This window comes from Thamnophis elegans, chromosome 3, assembly GCF_009769535.1.
Source record: "Thamnophis elegans isolate rThaEle1 chromosome 3, rThaEle1.pri, whole genome shotgun sequence".
Taxonomy (NCBI): Eukaryota; Metazoa; Chordata; class Lepidosauria; order Squamata; family Colubridae; genus Thamnophis; species Thamnophis elegans.
The window spans coordinates 150,541,245-150,558,186 of NC_045543.1; the positions used below are offsets into that span (position 1 = coordinate 150,541,245).

General features: G+C 61.6%; 2 protein-coding genes across 2 annotated transcripts in view; one reads left to right on the top strand and one right to left on the bottom strand.

Moving 5' to 3' along the window:
* Nucleotides 1-10,107, top strand: part of RUSC2 (RUN and SH3 domain containing 2) — a 33,076-nt gene extending 22,969 nt beyond the window's left edge. The window contains exons 3-12 of the mRNA XM_032214168.1: nt 826-1,587; nt 2,128-2,316; nt 2,624-2,767; nt 3,797-3,873; nt 4,387-4,561; nt 5,157-5,262; nt 6,182-6,228; nt 6,557-7,370; nt 8,391-8,549; nt 9,139-10,107. Of these exons, the coding sequence (XP_032070059.1) occupies nt 826-1,587; nt 2,128-2,316; nt 2,624-2,767; nt 3,797-3,873; nt 4,387-4,561; nt 5,157-5,262; nt 6,182-6,228; nt 6,557-7,370; nt 8,391-8,549; nt 9,139-9,325 (2,660 nt within the window). The 3' untranslated portion in view covers nt 9,326-10,107. The remainder of the gene's footprint in view (nt 1-825; nt 1,588-2,127; nt 2,317-2,623; nt 2,768-3,796; nt 3,874-4,386; nt 4,562-5,156; nt 5,263-6,181; nt 6,229-6,556; nt 7,371-8,390; nt 8,550-9,138) is intronic.
* A 102-nt stretch (nt 10,108-10,209) lies between these two features.
* FAM166B (family with sequence similarity 166 member B) lies at nt 10,210-16,370 on the bottom strand. Its single transcript, XM_032214169.1, has 6 exons — nt 15,975-16,370; nt 15,253-15,452; nt 14,699-14,844; nt 13,570-13,672; nt 12,706-12,909; nt 10,210-11,629 (listed from the first exon to the last, which is right to left on the bottom strand). Exons 1-6 carry the CDS (start codon nt 16,046-16,048, stop codon nt 11,532-11,534), a joined length of 825 nt encoding a protein of 274 aa, XP_032070060.1. The 5' UTR covers nt 16,049-16,370; the 3' UTR covers nt 10,210-11,531.
* Nucleotides 16,371-16,942: the final 572 nt, after the last annotated feature.

Sequence of the window (16,942 nt, forward strand, 5' to 3'; positions counted from 1 at the left end):
AAAATAAAATAAAAGAATAAAAAGTAGAAGAAAAACTAACCCATCCACTCTAAAAAATAGGAAACAATTGCAGAAATTCCATCTGTAAAAACAAAAATTGAAAAAGATAACACACTACGTTTAATGTAGTTTAATCTCACTGCTTATTTTCTTCTGTCTTCAATTTTAATTTAGTTATGATTTTCTTTGGGTAATCTCTTTTCTAATAATAAAATTTCCTCACCACTTCAACAGACTTTCTCTTCCGTTTTCTTTCCATTTTGGAGCTGTCCCAACTTCAGCAGCTTCAAGGCTGCATTTCTGTCTTCAGAAAAAGAGCTTTTCCTGGATCGATCAGGCACTTGGCGATGTCCCTGTGATCAGCAGGACGTGCTCTTCTCTATCACCATCTCTACGGGAAACTTTAGATCCAAAAGGACCATCCAGCAGGCCTTGCCCAGTCTTGAGAAACACCAAAAGGGGACATTGAGGGACACCCCCCCCCAAAGCCCTGAACTCTTACTTTGAATCAAAATTCTGGTTTGGGCACAGGATAAGCCAGTCTTAACCCTCTTCCCCCAGCATCCTGTGCTGGCTACGCGGGTTGCACCAACTTGGTCATGCTGGGGAATAACCAACTGGGGGTCTCCCTATCTGCCAGAGTCTGGGGGGGGGGAGAGGCCTTAGGGAGTACATAACCTGCTGGTATGGGTGGGTGGGGTCTGCCTTTCCTCCTGTGCCCCCACCATCCAAGAACATCAGGTCAAACAGGGCAGAGGGCTGGGCTCAGCTGTGCCATATTCGTCCGTTGGGCAGTGCAACCTCTGCTCTCCTTCCCTTCCGCAGGTGGTGCAGCAGATGGCAAGGTGGTGCGCTACAGCAAGGACCAGCGCCCCACCACCTTGCCCATCCAGCCCTTCGTCTTCCAGCACCACTTTCCCAAGCCGGCGAAGGGCCGGGCCCTGCACAGCCACTTGGCCTCCAGCCTCTCCCAACTCTACAGCCTTTCAGCTGCCACTGCTGCTCGCCCAGCCAGCCGAACCCTCTCCTCTGCATCCCAGTCTTCCACCTCCACCGAGGGGCCTGTGGGGCAAGGCCAGCGTTCTGCCGATGGGGCGGTTTCCCTAGGCGACGGCCATGCCAAGAGTGGGCCGGGGCCCGAGACCACTCGCCTGTCCCCGCTGGGCAGTTACTCTCCGGTGCGTAACAACGTGCCTTTCTTCCAAAGCGGGGAGTCCTCCTCCTGCTCGCCCACCCCGGAGACGCAGCCCCCCCGCAGCAAGTCCTGTCCAGTCTCCGCCAACCTCCTGCCCAGCACCAGAGCTTCTCCAGCTGCTGGCAGCTGTGCCACCCAGGGGCGTCCAGGGGCCGGTGTCTCACACAAGCAGAGTGAGAGCCCCTCTCCGGTGGCCAAGAAGGAGGAACCCCCAGGCCTGCCTGCACCACTGGCCAAGGACCGGCTCCCAGTTGGCTCCCTCCTGCCGTTGTTGTCCAGGGGCTGGAGCCTGGCCGGAGCGGAGACCCACAGTGAACCCCAATGGAAGATAGGGGGCAGCGAGGCTGCCAGCTTCAGCTCCTTGGGCGTTGGCATCACCCGGCCTCTCAATGGTAGGTGGGCATTGCAAGGAAAGGCTTAACTTTGCATGCCCGGAATGTGTGTGTGTTCATTTGTCTTAAAGGTAAATAACTGGGGGGGAGGGGGTGTCTGTTCTGAGGGTTTAAGGGACCCTGAAAGTCCATCAGTTCACAGCCAGGAACATTGAGATGACCAGCCCTGTTCCTAGGGAGCCTCCAGGCCCTTTGCCTCCCTGGCCATCTTGGGCAGTGCCGAGGGGGGCTCCACGTGGGGGATCAGCCTCCCGGGGGGGGGCATGCAGACCTGTCTGGCCTTGAGCCCATTTGTGCCCTGAATGGCCCTTTCACTTGAGGCAAAGTGGGGGAGGAGATGGTGAGGGGTCTCTGCTTGGTAGGCAGGGCCCCCTTCACCCCTTCCATCTTGCCTAACCCACGAGGCCCTGGCCAGGTGGCTCCCCTGTATGGATCAGTCTCCCTGGCTGCAATGCCACTCCTGCTGAGTTGCTACTCACGGCCACCTGCCTCTGTCTCCTTCTCGGCTCCCCTCCCGCAACCGGCCTGTTGCGCCCACAGCCAACCACCTGTCCCTGCAAGCCCTGAAGTGGCGAGAGTACCGGCGGAGGAACCCTCTGGGGCTGGACCGCGTCTCAGACCTGGCAGGGCTGACCGGATGCCTGGACTGGAAGCCGCCGGAGAGCAAGACCCCCTGGAGGAACCCTCTGCTGGAGATGCCGGTGGGCCATTCCGGACCCAGACTCCACGGTGGGCCTCGGCTGTGGCGGCTCCCCTCCCCGGCTGCCCTTGGCTGCTCAGCCCAAGGAAAGGCTGCTCGGGGGCCATGGGCTTGACTCAGGGCTCCCCCGCCCCCCATTTGGTCTCTTCCTCAACCTGGCCTGGGGTCTCTCGGGGGTCAGAGATACCACGGATGGGATTTATCTTTCTTTAGCCAGGGCGTGGCTTTCCCCAGTCTCAGCCACCCAGAGGCTGCTTGGAATTGGGCAGCCCCGGAGGCCATCAAGTAACAGGTGGGTGTGCCGTGTCCCCCCCTCCTCCCCCCCGCGTCTTGCAGGACCCGCGGTGAAAGAGCCACAGCAGAGCTTCCCCGACTTTTTCCCCGACTGTTTCTCCTTGGCTGAGAAGCCGCCGGCTGAGTTCTGCCTCTCCCCTGATGGCAACACAGAGTCCGTCTCCGTGGATCTCCTGCAGAAGAAGGGTTGGTCCGGGGGCGGGGATGGGGAGGGCCCCCTGGCACTTGCACCCTTCCAAGGTTTCTTCCATAGGTGCTGGGGGTGGGGTTTCTGTGGGGGGGGTATCAGGTGGGGGCCTTCTCAGCAGCTGCTGCTGCTTGCAGAGGTAGAGGACGGAGGGCAGTGAGGAAGGCCATGGTGCCCTCCAACCGTGGCAGCCCAGCTGGAGGTTCCTTGCCCGGAGCAGAGCCGTCTTTTGAGGGGGCTTGGGGGGATGGGACCCTCTGGTGGTGTCAGGAGAGGAGGCTCTGCTCCCCCTGAGCTGTTTCCATATTTAAGCCCCCACAAATGTTAGGCCTGGGGAGCATGTTCCATGCGTGGGGCAGACAAGGGGTTTCCACCACAAAACCGCGGTAGACAAAAGCGCACTCGACGAAAGCGCGTACGTGATGTCATCACAGCGCGACGAAAACATTGCACTGTGATCGGTAAATGTAAAATTAAAGCGAAAACCTTACCCTAACCCCCCCAAACCTAACCCTAAACCTAACCCTTAACCTAACCCTAAACCTAACCCTTAACCTAACGCTAAACGTACTTAACGTAACCCTTAACCTAACCCTTACCTTTATGTGAATTGGCTTGCTTTAATTTTATTTTTATTTCAATTTTTAATTTTTTTCGTTGCGCTGTGATGACGTCACGTACGCGCTTTCGCCGAGCGCGCTTTTGTCGACTGCGGTTTTAATGGGTCACGGACAAGGGGTGGTTGCAATCTCTTCCCCCTGCAGGAGGTACCTGAGGAGGTACCTGGAGGGAGGGGGTCTTTGGAGAAAGGGAGACTGGGGTCTTTAGGGTCCCCCAGCTGCTCTGCACTCCCTACGCTTTCAGCCCCCCCTCCCATACAGCTTGAGAGGAGGAGAGAGGAGGGGTCATTTGACACAGAAGAGCCCTCCCACCCCAAATTTCTGGAGCCGGAATAGGCCCTCCAAAGTCCTGGATAGGAAGGAGGGGGCGGTGCAAGCTCAGCCTCCTTTCTTCCTTCTGCCCACCAGGCCTCGTCAAAGCAATCAACATGTCCGTGGACCTCATCGTGGCCCACTTTGGGACCAGCAGGGATCCTGGAGTGAAGGTGAGCCGGCTTTACTCTTGGCCTCCTTTCCCTTCAGTGCCTCCATCGTTCCAGTGAGAGGCCTTCCCTGACATGGCCTTCTGAGGTATGTGACAGTGGAAGGGGGCAGGAAGTGTGGGGGCTTGGAAAAGATGGAAGATCAGCCCCAAGAAAGAGGAGCAGGTGAGGAGGAGACTCAAGTGGGGCCGTCTTGACTCTTACGGTAACTGCAGACTTAGTGGGCAGGTGGGCTACCAGGCCAAGCGCTTTCCCCCACCTCCTCCCTACTTGCCAGGAAAGCCTTCTCCCCGGGGGTTTTGCCTGGCGACCCCATCCCCACCGGGCAGCAGGTGACCCTGGCAGCTTCATCCAAGAGCAGGACCGCCCCAAAGCCTGCTGAGGTCTCTGCCAACCCTGCACGGCGGAGGGGGAGAGGAGGGAAAGGCTTGGGCCCGGGGGAGGACTGCTGGGAGGGCTGTGGAGGGGGGAGAGCAGGCATGGCCCCCACCCTCTAACCTCTCCTCTCTCCTCCAGGCCAAACTGGGGAACAGCTCGGTGAGCCCTAATGTGGGGCACCTCGTCCTGAAGTACCTGTGTCCGGCCATCCGGGATATCCTGAGCGACGGGCTGAAGGCCTACGTGCTGGATGTGATCGTTGGCCAGAGGCGGAACGTCCCCTGGAGCATCGTGGAGGCCTCCACACAGCTGGGTAGGGAGCCTTGGGGTCCGGTCTCCGAGGGTCGCCCTGCCCTCCTCCTGCCCTGGGGTGGCCCAGGTTTCCCTCCCAGCATCCATCGGTCCTGGCCCAGAGGAAGAAGCCGGCACCCCTCAGGCTGGGACGGGGGTGAGGGCTTCTCCGGGTGAGCCCTGCGGCCTTGTTAAGCAGGCGGGCTGCCCAGAGTGCCAGCAAAGGGGGATCCGTCTCTCTTCTCCGGATGCTTAAAAGAGGCAGTGGGGAGCAGCAGGAGGGGGGACACTGGCTCGGAAGTGCACTTGGAGGGGGGCTTTTGGCAATAGCAGTAGACTTATATACCGCTTCATAGGCCTTTCAGGCCTCTCTAAGCGGTTTACAGAGAGTCAGCATATTGCCCCCAACAATCTGGGTCCTCATTTTACCCACCTCGGAAGGATGGAAGGCTGAGTCAACCCTGAGCCGGTGAGATTTGAACCGCTGACCTGCTGATCTAGCAGTAGCCTGCAGTGCTGCATTTAACCACTGCGCCACCTTGGCTCTTTTAACCTGAAGGCTTGGGGGCTCCCATAACTGGTGGCCAAGACATCCTCTGCCCCCTCCTCTCCTGCAGGGCCCTCGACGAAGGTCCTCCACAGCCTCTACAGCCGCATCAGCCAGTCCCCGGAGCTCAGCAGCCACAGCATGCGCTTCAACGCCTTCATCTTCGGGCTCCTCAAGTAAGCAGGGCTGCTTCCCCGCCCGTTGTGTGTGGGGGGTGTGGCGCTTTGCCCCTGGGAAGGAGGCAGCACGAGGGAAGGGTCCTCCTGAAGCCGCGTTACTCAACCTCAGCCACTTTGAGGGGGCAACTCCCAGGATTCCCCAGCCAGCCAGCCGTACCCTAAACCTTACCTAACCCGGCCCTGCTGGTTCCCAGGGAATTCTGGGAGTTGAAGTCCAGCAATGGGAGGAACGAAGGAGCCTCCTTTCGCCACCAGCCGAAACATAGAACAGATTTTGTACCAGGACCCAACCTGCCCCAACTCCGATGCTGCTCTGCTCCAGGGCGTCTCCCCGCTGCCTCCGCCCCCGCTTTGCCTGCCTCCCACCCACCCACTGACTGGCGGGCAGGGCCAAGAGGCTTCCTGGCGGGAAAGGAAGACCCAGAGGAGGGAGGTCGAGGCCTTGTGTTTGAGAGAAGCAGCCCAAGCGAGGAACCTCTTACCATCCTCGGAGGGGGCTCTTCCTCGGTCAAAGGAAAAGGAGGAACCTCCTCCGTAAGCAAGGAGGCCGAGCCCCCCTGGACTCTCTCTCCAAAGTGCCCCCAGCCCTCTGTTCAAAAGCAGCTTAGGCCCTGGGGCCGATGATTATTTGGTTCTTGGATTCTTACCCTCCTATCATTTTTCCATATATTTTTGGTCCAAATCAAGGCTGAAAACATACCCCGAGGTCCTGCCACCCGCTTTCCCCAGAGGGCTGGCCTAAACTCACCCAGCTGGCTTTCCTACCTAAGGCGGGACTAGAACTCCCCATCTCCCGGTTCCTAGGCCAGCAGCTTCACCATTGCACCCTGTGTCCCCAGATGGTTCTTGGGGCACCTCAGCCCCGTCCGGAGGCTCCTGCCCCTTCTCACCCGCTCTCGGCTTTCTCCCCCAACAGCGTCCGGTCCCTGGAGTTCTGGTTCAACCACCTCTACAACCACGAGGGTAGGTCTTTGCACCTGACCGGAGGGGGGACGGGCCCTGGCTGGGGCTGGGTCAGGGATGTCGCTCAGGTGGCCGCCCCGTCCTCTGCAGCCTCGGCCGCTCTTGAGAGACAGACCCTGCCAGGCCACTTGGCAACGGGCCCCTTCCCCAGCTTCTGAAAGAAGGCAGGGAGGCCAAGGGAGGGTTGGGGAGGGGGGGGGGGCTTGGTAGGATGGAGCTGAGCTGCCCGGAGCCTCCTGATCTCCTTTGGTTGCCGGCTGGGGCTCAGAGCTGCTGGAGCTGCCTGGGGGGGCCCTGGTGACCGTGCCCTTCTATTCCCCCCCCCAAGATGTGCTACAGGTGCACTACCAGCCAACAGGCCTCCTGCCCCTGGGGCACGGGGCCTGCCAGGGCCTCTTTGAGGAGGTGCTGCTGCTGCTCCAGCCCCTCTCCCTGCTGCCCTTCGGCCTGGACCTTCTCTTCGAGCACCACCTGCTGCAGGAGGGGCGGTGGCAGCAGCGGCAGAAGGAACTCCTGCGGGGCCAGCAGGGCCTGCTGCTCTCCGCCCACTCCACACTGCAGCTCATGCGCACCCGGGGCGCCCAGCGGGCCGGCAAAGCCTCCCGGTGCCCAGCCTCCCTGGAGAGAGCGGCGGAGCCCACCAAGGGGCCCCCAGAGTTGAAGAAGGACAGGCAGGCCAGCTGGTGGCTGCAGCTCACCCAGAGCTCCCAGGTCTACATCCAGGGCTCCCCGGAGGGTGCCCGCCTCGCCCACCCCGAGCGCAAGAAGAGGGCGGGGGCCAAGTCGGCAGAGGCTGGGAAGGGCCCTCCCCCGAGGGAAGGGGTGGTGGAGGGCGCAGAGGCCTGCCCCCCCACAGAAGCCCCCCTAGTCAGAGAGAGGCTCCCGGCCGAGGAGGCAAAGGGCTTACCCTGGAAGCCGGGCCCTCTGGCTGGGCAGGAAAGCAAGGAGAAGGGCCGGCCCTTCTGGATGGGCAGCCCCCCAGATGCTGTGCTGGTGGAACTGAAGCACAGCAGGGAGCAGGACCAGCCGACGGCCCCGCGGAAGGAGCAGCCCGTCAGCCGTGTCCCCAGCAGCACCCAGCCCAAGTGGGCGCACCTCTTCGGTTCCCGCCAGGCGCCCAAGGAGCCCAAACAAGCCAACAGGTAGCGTCCCTGGCGGTCAGACCCTTGCCTTGGCGGCTTGGCTTTGGGAGTGGGGTGGGGCAGTCTGGACCCCCAAGTGGGATAAGCTGAGAACGGCCGACTTCCCGGCTGAGAGTGGCACCCGAGACTCCCTGCCCAACAGCAGGAAGGAGTGGGGGCCACAGGAGGGTTGCAGCAGGAAGGGGCTGGTTTCTTGTGCCTTGTTAAATTGCGAAGGGGGCAGGGCAGCGGGGTCCTTGTCGACCACCACGAGAGGGAATCCATTTAAGAGTCGGTTTGGGGCCCTTTGCTCTGTGGGCACCTGTGTCCTGAGCTGGGCCGGATCGGAGGTTGTGCTGTCCAGTCGTGACCCGTCAAAACCGCGCTCGACTAAGCCGCGCCCGATTAAACCGCGTCGCTGACATCATCAACAGGGCGACAACACCCAGCGCGGAGAAAGAAGGGCGCTTTAAATAGCGCTTTGAAAGCAAGCCGATTCAACTTAAGGTAAGGGTTAGCTTTAGGGTTAGCTTTAGGGTTAGGTTTAGGGTTAGGTTAAGGGTTAGGGTTAGGGTTAGGTTTAGGGTTAGGTTAAGGGTTAGGGTTAGGGTTAGGGTTAGGTTAAGGGTTAGGGTTAGGGTTAGGGTTAGGTTAAGGGTTAGGGTTAGGGTTAGGGTTAGGGTTAGGGTTAGGGTTAGGTTAAGGGTTAGGTTTAGGGTTAGGTTAAGGGTTAGGGTTAGGGTTAGGTTTAGGTTTAGGGGGGTTAGGTTTAGGTTTAGGGGTTAATTTTAGGTTTAGGCTTTACAGCGTGCTTCTGTCTCTGCGCTGTTGTCGCCCTGTTGATGACGTCAGCAACGCGATTTAGTCTGGCGCGGTTTTGTGGTGGAACCCTGCCCAGTTGCTCAGGGCAGAGCCCGAGGGCGGGGGATGGGATGCAACTGCCATGTCAACTAGCAGGGGATGTGCTGGGGGGGGGGCTTCACCCGAGCGGGCGGCCATTCCCAGGCAAAGGTGTGGTGCCCACTGCTGCCCTCTCTGCAGGCTGCCCTCCGGCTGGCTGAGCTTGGACCGCTCCGTCTTCCAGCTGATGGCTCAGACGGTGGGCGCCAGTGTGTGGCGAGAGGCTGAGACGGCATCCAAGCAGCTGCCTGTAGCTGAAGGTCAGCCGTCGGGCGGCAGAGCCTCCCCTGGAGCCCCATGGTGAGTGTGCTGGTCTGCTGGGAGGCCCCAAGCTGCCTGTCTGTGCTTTGGGGCTGCCAGACCCTAGAGAAGCCCCCTCCTGCCATGGGTCCCGTTGCAGGGAGGCACCGCGTGTGGCTGCGCCAGGCTGGTCTCCCAAAGCATTTGGGCAGCCGACCCATGGAAGGGAGGGCGCTGCCCGGCCCTTCTCCCCTCTGCTCCTGAGCCTGCCAAGAAGTGGGGGGGGGGCAACTGGGGGGGCAGCCAGCCTCCCTGGTCTGCTCTTGGCTGGGGGGACCACTGACACCACGTCCCCCGACAGAAGAGGGTGGGCAGGCGTTTTCAGGGAGGCCCCTGGCGGACAAGACCCCCTGCAGGGTGAAAACCTGAGAACAGGTTCTGGAGGGGGGATGAATTTCATTCTGGCTGGGGTGGGGGTGGGGGGACACATCTGCTCCCCTGCAATCAGCAAAGCCCTTGATGGGTGGGGGCAGTTATGTCCCTGCAGGGAAAGCCTGAGGGGGAAACCGGAGACCCCTGAGCAACGCAGGTGGGAAGGAGACGGTGCAGGCCCTCTGCTGCAGCCTGTGGGCATGCTCTCTCTCCCCAGGGCGGTCAAGGCCCTCTGCCACCACATTGCCACCGAGGCCGGGCAGCTGAGCTTCAAGAGGGGAGACGTCCTGCGGGTGCTTAGCCGGGTGGACGCCGACTGGCTCCGCTGCAGCCGCAAGGAGGGAGCCGAGAGCGGGCTGGTGCCCATCATGTACGTCACCCACCTGGAGGATGCCGATTATTGACAGGCAGGCGATCCTTGATGGTGCCCAGAGCCGTTCTGGCCAAGATGCCCCTCACCAAGACTTCTCTTGCCTGCTCTGGGCGAGGGGGGGGGTGCTCTTCCTCTCTGCCGGGGCCTCCGGTGGCCCACCGTTCCTGTGCATGCGCCTCTCCCCTTTTCTCCGTGGCACCCACGCCGTGTCCAAATGAACATGGGGCCCCTGTGAAGGGCCGCCGGGCCCCTGGAAGGCCTGCTCCAGACTTGGGAGACTGTGCTAACCTGTATTAATCCTGAGGAGGGGGAGGGAGGGGGGAGGGGAGACGCCGGTGGGAGCAGGGCGGCCTCTGCGCATGCGTGCAGGCGGAGCTAGTTGTGGGCGGTCTCTGCAGGAGCAGCTGGCCAGTCGGGGAAGTGGGTGTCCGGCCAGCTCTCCCACCAAGGGCGGAGGCTTTGAAGCCAAAAGGGCCCCCGCGGCACAGGTTGGGTGGTGCCGGTGGAACCTCACGCCACTCGATGGGCAGAAGGTCTTTGTGTGGGAGGGCTCATGAGCCTGGGTTGTATTCTGACCAGTGGGGAGGAAGGGGGCTCCCCCCACAGCCAGTGGGCAGTGCCAGTCAGTATTTGGGGCTGGGCTCTCGCCCGCCCGCCCCGTCCCTCGAAGGAACGCAGGAGTCGGTCCTGCCAGTGTTGTGAGGGTGGCGCCATCTTTAATTTATACTTCCGGCGTTAGAACAGGGTGTCTCGCCTTTATTTATTTCTTTATTTATGACACGTATTAATAAAAAAGGTGCTGATTACGAGCTCCCTCCCCAGCCTGGTGATTCCCCCCCCCTCCCAGCTTCTTTCTTCTTTGCAGGGACAAGATGTTGGCTGTCATCCCCCCCTCCCCCCCCATATCTACACCATTTGAGCTGCCTTGATGCTTCTTCATTCAGGAGGCGCCTGCTGGGTTGGTGGCCCTTTTGAGGGCTCAGTCAGGAACCCCAAAGGCGGCAGGAGGGCCTTTGTGTGCCCCGAATGCGCTGTGGGCACCTCCCAGCCGGAAGATGGACAAAGGGGGCAGATGGTAGAAGAGTGGTCTTGATCTAAAGCCAGCAGGGCAGAATCCCTCACCAATAGGTGTGCCAACGGGCCTACTTGGCAACTGCATTCATTCCTTTTTCAGGCGCCATAAACTAACTCAGCAGGCTGTTTGGGCATGTGAACCTTGTGGCTGGGCAGGGGGTTGGACTAGATGACCTCCAAGGTCCCTTCCAGCTCTGATACTGTTAAGGATGTGGCTTGTTTCTGGGGGGAGAAAGGCCCTTATACCCCTCACTCAGCCCAGCTGAAGAGCACCGACACAGTTTTCCCCTTGGTGCCCACCACCACGGCTGCCTGAGGGATTCTGGGAGTTGAAGTCAAATTGCCACCATTGGAGACCTCTGATGTAGAGAGTTCTCCACGGGCAGAGCAGGCAACATGGCAAAAGTGCCAGGGATAGAGGGGGCAGAGAACTGGCTATGGGCCCACAGGGAAGGGCATCTGGGCCTCTGACCCTGGGCACTCAGATGGTGCGCTCTTAGCTGCCGCCCAAGATGGGGAGAACCCCACAGGTTTCGATGATGCAGTTTGAGGAGGGATTGCCTTGTTTCTTGTCCTTGGGGCCTGGGAAGCCATGGGGAGAAGGCCCGGCCATCCCTGGGGTGGGGAGCTGTGCTGCCAAGGAAAGGCCATGGATGGCACTGCCTTGGGCATGTCCCCTCCCACAGCCCCCCAAGGCAGCAGCCACCAGGGGGGCCACCTGGAGCCCCGCCTGGGACGGATGGCAGTCACCACGGATTAACAGTGAAAAGTCCTTTGTGCCACAGAATGTCAAAGGGGGATCCAGGCGCCACCCGGGCAGAGAAGGCCAATACGGATACCTGGTGGTGAGGGGGCAGAGCTGGCCTCCCCTGAAGCCCTTCCCCCTCCTGTGTAGAGTGAACCCCCCAGAGCTTCCCTCCTGCACCTTGCCAGGGGGCTCAGAAGCAGTTGCGGCCCCTCTCCCCGTGGGGGACCCCAGAGAAACAACTGCCTCTCCCACGAAGAGAACGCGCCTCCTGGGACCTCGGTCTCTTTCGGAATGCCAAGGAATCTGGGGAGTCTCTGCCACCGGCACCTCCACGGCCTGCCCTACATGGCCACAGCACATCCAGGACAGCGAGGTGGGCTCGGAGCGGGTGCTGGCGAGGGAGCCACGGAGTCCCCTACTGCGTGACACCCAGCACCTGCTTCTCCAGGGTGCTTTGGCCCAGGGCGTCGCGGGTCAGGTGGCCGTAGGTGTGGCCGAATTGGTACTTGTAACCTGGGGTCAGAGAGAGAGAGAGAGGGAAGGGGTGACCATCCTGGGCAAATCCACAGCTGCAGTTAATGCCACCGATGCCCGGGGTCTGCAAGGGAATCCTTGAAGGGGAAGCCGAAGGAGTCGGGCCGGTTGGCATAAGGGTGTGAGCTGCAGATGTCTCCATCTGAATCCAGGCGTGTCCAATCTTGGCAGCTTTAAGCCCTGTGGACTTTAACTCCCAGAATTCTCCAGCCAACGTGGAGCTGAAGACCACAAGCCTTAAAAGCTGCCCAGGTTGGAGACCTCTGGCCTAGGGGCTCTGGGTTAAATGACCCCTGCCCACTTAAGCAGCATTTTGTGAACCGTCCATTACAACTGGAGAGTCCGAAGGCCTCGGAGGCCAAGAACTGAGGCCAGGCCGCCCTCTGGAGAAGCAGCTGCTGAGCTGCTCAGCCGTAGTGGTCCTGCAGGGGCCAGTGGACCCCGGCCCGTTCTCTGGGCTGAGGGCAAGCTCCCCCTCCCCCGTCCTCCAAGAGGGTTGATGTGGCTCCAGGCTCTCCCGCCCGTTGGGGAGATGGCTTCACTGGATCAGTGGCTGTTGTCCCACCTGAGCGAGTCGGGGGGGGGGGGGAGACTGTGTGTCTCAGGGCCCCCAACCCACTGCTGCCTGCCTGCAGCTCAAGGGATCCCCCCCAGAGAACCCCTGGCACCCTCTATGGCTGGGCTGGGAGGAATCTGTGCAAAGGTGGATTTTGATCCCCTTTTTTGGGAATCTTCTCCAGGGGCCTCTGAAGGTGGCTGTGGAAGAGACCCCCTCAAGGGGCCCCTGAGGGTGCAGACCGAGCCCTGGAGCTTCTGCCTGGCCAGTGGTGGCACAGGTGTGGCTTCATTCCAGGGGCCCATAGTGGGAGATGGGCAGCTGGCTTGCCACCCCTGGCAGCTCCCATGTTTGGCATCAGAGGCACAAGGAGCCTCCGGTGCTGGGGCTGCTCCCCTGGCAGGAGGAGGAGTTGCCCAGAGCCCTATGAAAGATTGCTGGGAGGGGGGGTTGCGTGCAGAGCTTGGCCAGGAGGTGTAAGTGGGGGCAAGGCACTCACCTGGCACATAGCCTCTGTAGTGGGGCAGGAGGCCCCCGTCTGTGGGGTATGTCTTGGCCAGGGGTGGGAGGGGACCCCCCCTCAGTGAAGAGTCCCGCCCCGTTTTCTGCAGCATCTCCTCAAACTCCACCATTGCCCGGTGGGCAAGAACGGGGTAGCTGGCTCCAATCAGGAACTGGAGGCGAGGCACAAAGCCAGTGAAACCTGTGGGAGAGAGTGGGGGGTGTGTTAAACCCTCAGGACCCTCCTGCGAGGGAGCCCGGCCCCTCCCTCCTGCAAACGGGCAGTCCCAGCCTGGCCCTGACCGATTGGTGGAGGTTCCAGCCAGTCAGGTGCTTCTGGGACTGTCGGTGCCAAGTGTCGGCTCCCCCAGACAGACAGAAAACTCCCTCTCGTTCCTGAGCCCCAAAACACACCCAGGGGGACCCACAAGGGTTCGTGGTAATGAGAAGAACCCCCCTCTTCCTGGAAGGCAAGCTAGCGCATTTCCACACATGGCCTCTTAGCAAATAAAGTAAGTGGTGCCCCCCACGGGGTCTCCTCTGCAAGCCCCTCTGCTCCCAGGCTGCCTTTGACACACACACCCCCAAGCCCCCGGCCCTCGCAAGAACCCCCAAGGAGACTCGTGGCTCACTGCCAAACAGGCAGTGGCTCTTGGTACACTTTGGCAGAAGGAAGGGAGAAGCCGCAGCTGGTGTCACGCCAGGAGAAGAGGCTGGGGAGCCCTAAGGGGCACCGATGGGGGTCTCTTCTGCACTAGTGGGAAGGGGCATTTCATCCTCTCTCATGGGAGACCGAGGGAGATCCCCCTGGCCCGCTTGCTCCCTCCTCCCCTCGGGAGCCCCGAGGCCTCTGGAGCCTTACCTGGAACAAAGGTTCTCTGCAGCGCGGGGGCCGTTCCTGAGGGCCGGAAAGCCAGGGTGGAGACAGCAGCGGCAGTGCCAGCCGTGGGCAGGGCAGGTAGAGGCTGGGGGCAGAGCAGAGTCATCCGTGAGTCCCTGGAGGCCTCTGGGCACCTGGAGGCTCTTGCAGCTCCTCTCGGTGATGCAGCATCTGGCAGAGAAGGCAGGGGCCCCCAAGAAGGGGCCCCAGAAGACCCCCAGCCTGTGGCCACACGTACTGACGGCCAGCAAGATTGGAGGGGGCTCCTCACAGAGGCCTCATTTTGCATTGTTGTTTTGGGAGACCCTCATGCAGAGAGATCCAAAATTTCATTTTATTGGTTTTGTATGCCGCCCACTCCCGAAGGACTCCGGGCAGCTTACAATAAAACAGGGAAAGGGGATAAATAAGACAATACAAGACAATACAACAATTTAAAATACACAACATTCACAATTGAAGCGGGGCTGGATACTTCAACAGCCCCCAGCCTGCCGGAACAGCCAGGACTAAGTAGCTTTACGGAAGGCCGGGAGGGTAGTAAGGGTCCGGATTTCCACGGGGAGCTCGTTCCAGAGGGCCGGAGCTGCAACAGAGAAGGCTCTCCCCCGGGGAGTCGCCAGCCGACATTGGCTGGCGGATGGAATCCGGAGGAGGCCAAGTCTGTGTGATCGAATCAGTCTTTGGGAGGTAATTGGCAGGAGGTGGTCTCTCAGGTACCCAGGTCCGATGCCATGAAGGGCTTTATAAGTAATGACTACCACCTCAGGGAGGAAGGGAGGAAGCTTTTGACCCATAGTGGGATTCTATGAGAATGGAAAACTGGAGGCCCCCCTCCCCCGTGTCCCCCTCCTCAAGCCATGACCCAGCTGGAAAGCCTCTGCTGGGATGTGGAGGGGAAGTCCTCATTTCACAAGTTGGGAGGGGGGAGCAGCAGAGCTCAGGCTGTGCCCCTTTTTGTCTTGTTGCCCCCAGCCTCCTCTGGAACGGACCTCTCCCCCCCTCAAGGGTGGGGCTGGAGTGAAGGGATCCGGCCCTTCTCCAGGAGATGCTCTTCAGCCCCCAGCCCCCCCTCACTCCATGGCTACCAGCAGCCATGCCTGCCACTTACTCTGCTTTCCAGCTGGGGGGCTTCGGTCGCCTCCATGGCTTGGTCCCGGGTCCCCGACTCCTGCGGGGGTGCAAACTCCAGCCAGGCCTCCCTGCAGATTTCTCCGTAGGTCTTGGCAAAGTGGTGCTGCACCCTGGGGACGAATCCTGCCAGGAGACACAGGAGAGCTGAGAGGAGGCGAAGTGGGGCCCCAGGAAGGCTCGGTCCCCGGGTTCTCTGCTCCAGGCAGGGCACCACCACCACCACCACCACGGGGCACAGCTGGTGACCCTTTCCCACCCTCTGAGATAGAGAGAAGACTGACTTGCTGGCACTGGAAGTTCTGGCCCCCTCTGCAAGGGGATCACTAAGGGGGGGGGGGGAGGCTGTGTCTAGCCAACCCCCCAGGACCCCCAATACAACCTCTCCCTCCCCCCTTTGCTTTGCTGAGTCCAGATCACCCCACCACCTCCTCCTGCAAGGGCCGAGGGATGTCTTCCCAGCCCCTCCCCCATTTTCCAGGGGCCCTCCTGGCTCTCTCAGCCGGGGAGAGCCCACCTCTAGGCTCCACTTACCGGTATAGCCCGGGACCCCCATGCAGGCTTTGCCCCGCGCCCTCCGGCCGAACCCCGGCCGCTCCTTTGGGGCGCGGAGGGCGCAGTTGGGCTGCAGGAGGAGCCGGCCGGAGCGGCCGGGAGCGGCCAGCAGCTGCGACGTGAGCTTCCCGTAAGTCTGGCCCAGGCAGAACTTGTAGCGGGGACAGTAGCCGCCGTATCTGCGAGGACAGGAGCAGAAGAGGAGACGCCCCCCCCAAAGCCCCCGTCAACCTTCAGGCCCTTCAGCGCTCCGGGCTCTGCGACCCCCCCCCCCCCCAAGCCCTCTCCCAGACCGCCCCCCGCTCCCAAGCTCAGCGGCTCCTCCGAGCGGCCCGGCTGAAGTTGCCCGAGAGCCGGAGCTCAGAGCCACAGCCCTGCTTGGCCCGGCTCTTGGCTCCGGGGCGGCTGCCGAGGCTCTGGCCGGAAGGTGCGGGACCCCCACCGCCTTTAGCGCCTCGGCGGCGGCTTCCACAAACAGACGGAGGGAGAGGGGCACCCTCCTGCTAGCCAGCCCAGCCCACCGCCGCCCGTTACATGCGAAGAGTCTGCGCTGCCCCCCTACCCGAGGACTTCCACGCGCAGCTTCGCCCCCCCCCCCCAAGTCGCCCCGCAGGCTCTGCCCCGGTGGGCGGCGTGGCAGAGAAGGGGCGGAGGGAAGGTCGGGGGGCCCTGGGAGAGATGCCCTCCAGGGCGGCTCTTACCCGGGGAGGAAGTGGGGCTCCGGGGTCATCAGCACCTGGCTGAGTTTGGGGGCAAACGCCGCCGTCGCACCCATGATCTGCGGCGCGGCTGGCCTGAGCCCTGGCTGGGAAGGCTTTTATGTGTGTTGCGGGGAGGAGCTGCCGGCTGCCCAGGGAAACCGTCTCCAGGCAGACGCTTGCCAGGCAGGAGGGCAAAGGCAGGCGACCAGGCACGGGGGCCAAGCCTGCAGCCGGAGAGGAGGAGGAGGGGAAAGGGAGACTTTGGCCGCCTTCAGTGCAGCGGGGGGGGGGGGGAGGGATCCCTTTCTCCCCCCCAGTCTTTCCTTGGTAGCGCCGCCTTCTCCCAAAGGGCCAGGCTGGGTGTCCCACAGAATTTCTGGCTCAGCAGCCGGCATGGGGCAGAAAGGCCCAGGAGGGAAGGTAGCCCTGGAAGGGGGGAGGCCAGGGGGGAGGGGTTGGGCGTGGCCAGGCTTGGCATGGCCAGGACGTGCCCTCTGAGAAAGGGGCGGGTGTGTGTGTCCCTGTGAGGAGGTCGAAGCTGGGCTCTTGCAGGCCTTCAGTGGGGAGCTGAAAGGGGCCAGGAGGAGGGCTGGGCCCCTCCCCTTCAGGAGACCCTAGAAATCAGCCTCCTGCTTAGCCATAGCCTCCCCCAGACGAGGTAACCCCCCCTCCCTCATTCAGGCTGAGATGAGCTTCCCAAGCCTTGAAGGGGGTGGGGGGGGAGGGGAGGCTGAGAACTAAGGTGCCCAAGAAGCCTCAGTGGCCCTTCCTCTTGCAGAATCCCCCTCCCCTCCTTCAGCCTTCCTTTCCTGCCCCTCCCTTCCTTCTGCCCACTGATTCCTCTTTGGCTTTGAAGCATTAACCGCTGGCTTTTGGAGGTCAAGGGGGGGGGGGCTTCTCCAGGGGGTGTTTCAACCGCAGGGATATCAGACTGACACCCTCCCCTGCACAAACCCCTGGAGGTCACC

What these genes read in the sequence shown, in the direction of transcription:
- FAM166B (XM_032214169.1), bottom strand. Translation starts at nt 16,048, where the DNA reads ATGGGTGCGACGGCGGCGTTTGCCCCCAAACTCAGCCAGGTGCTGATG. An exon ending in GCAGAGAACCTTTGTTCCAG is followed by an intron (nt 12,910 to 13,569) that starts GTAAGGCTCCAG and finishes TCTCTCCCACAG; the next exon opens with GTTTCACTGGCTTTGTGCCT. An exon ending in CTACAGAGGCTATGTGCCAG is followed by an intron (nt 11,630 to 12,705) that starts GTGAGTGCCTTG and finishes CTCTGACCCCAG; the next exon opens with GTTACAAGTACCAATTCGGC.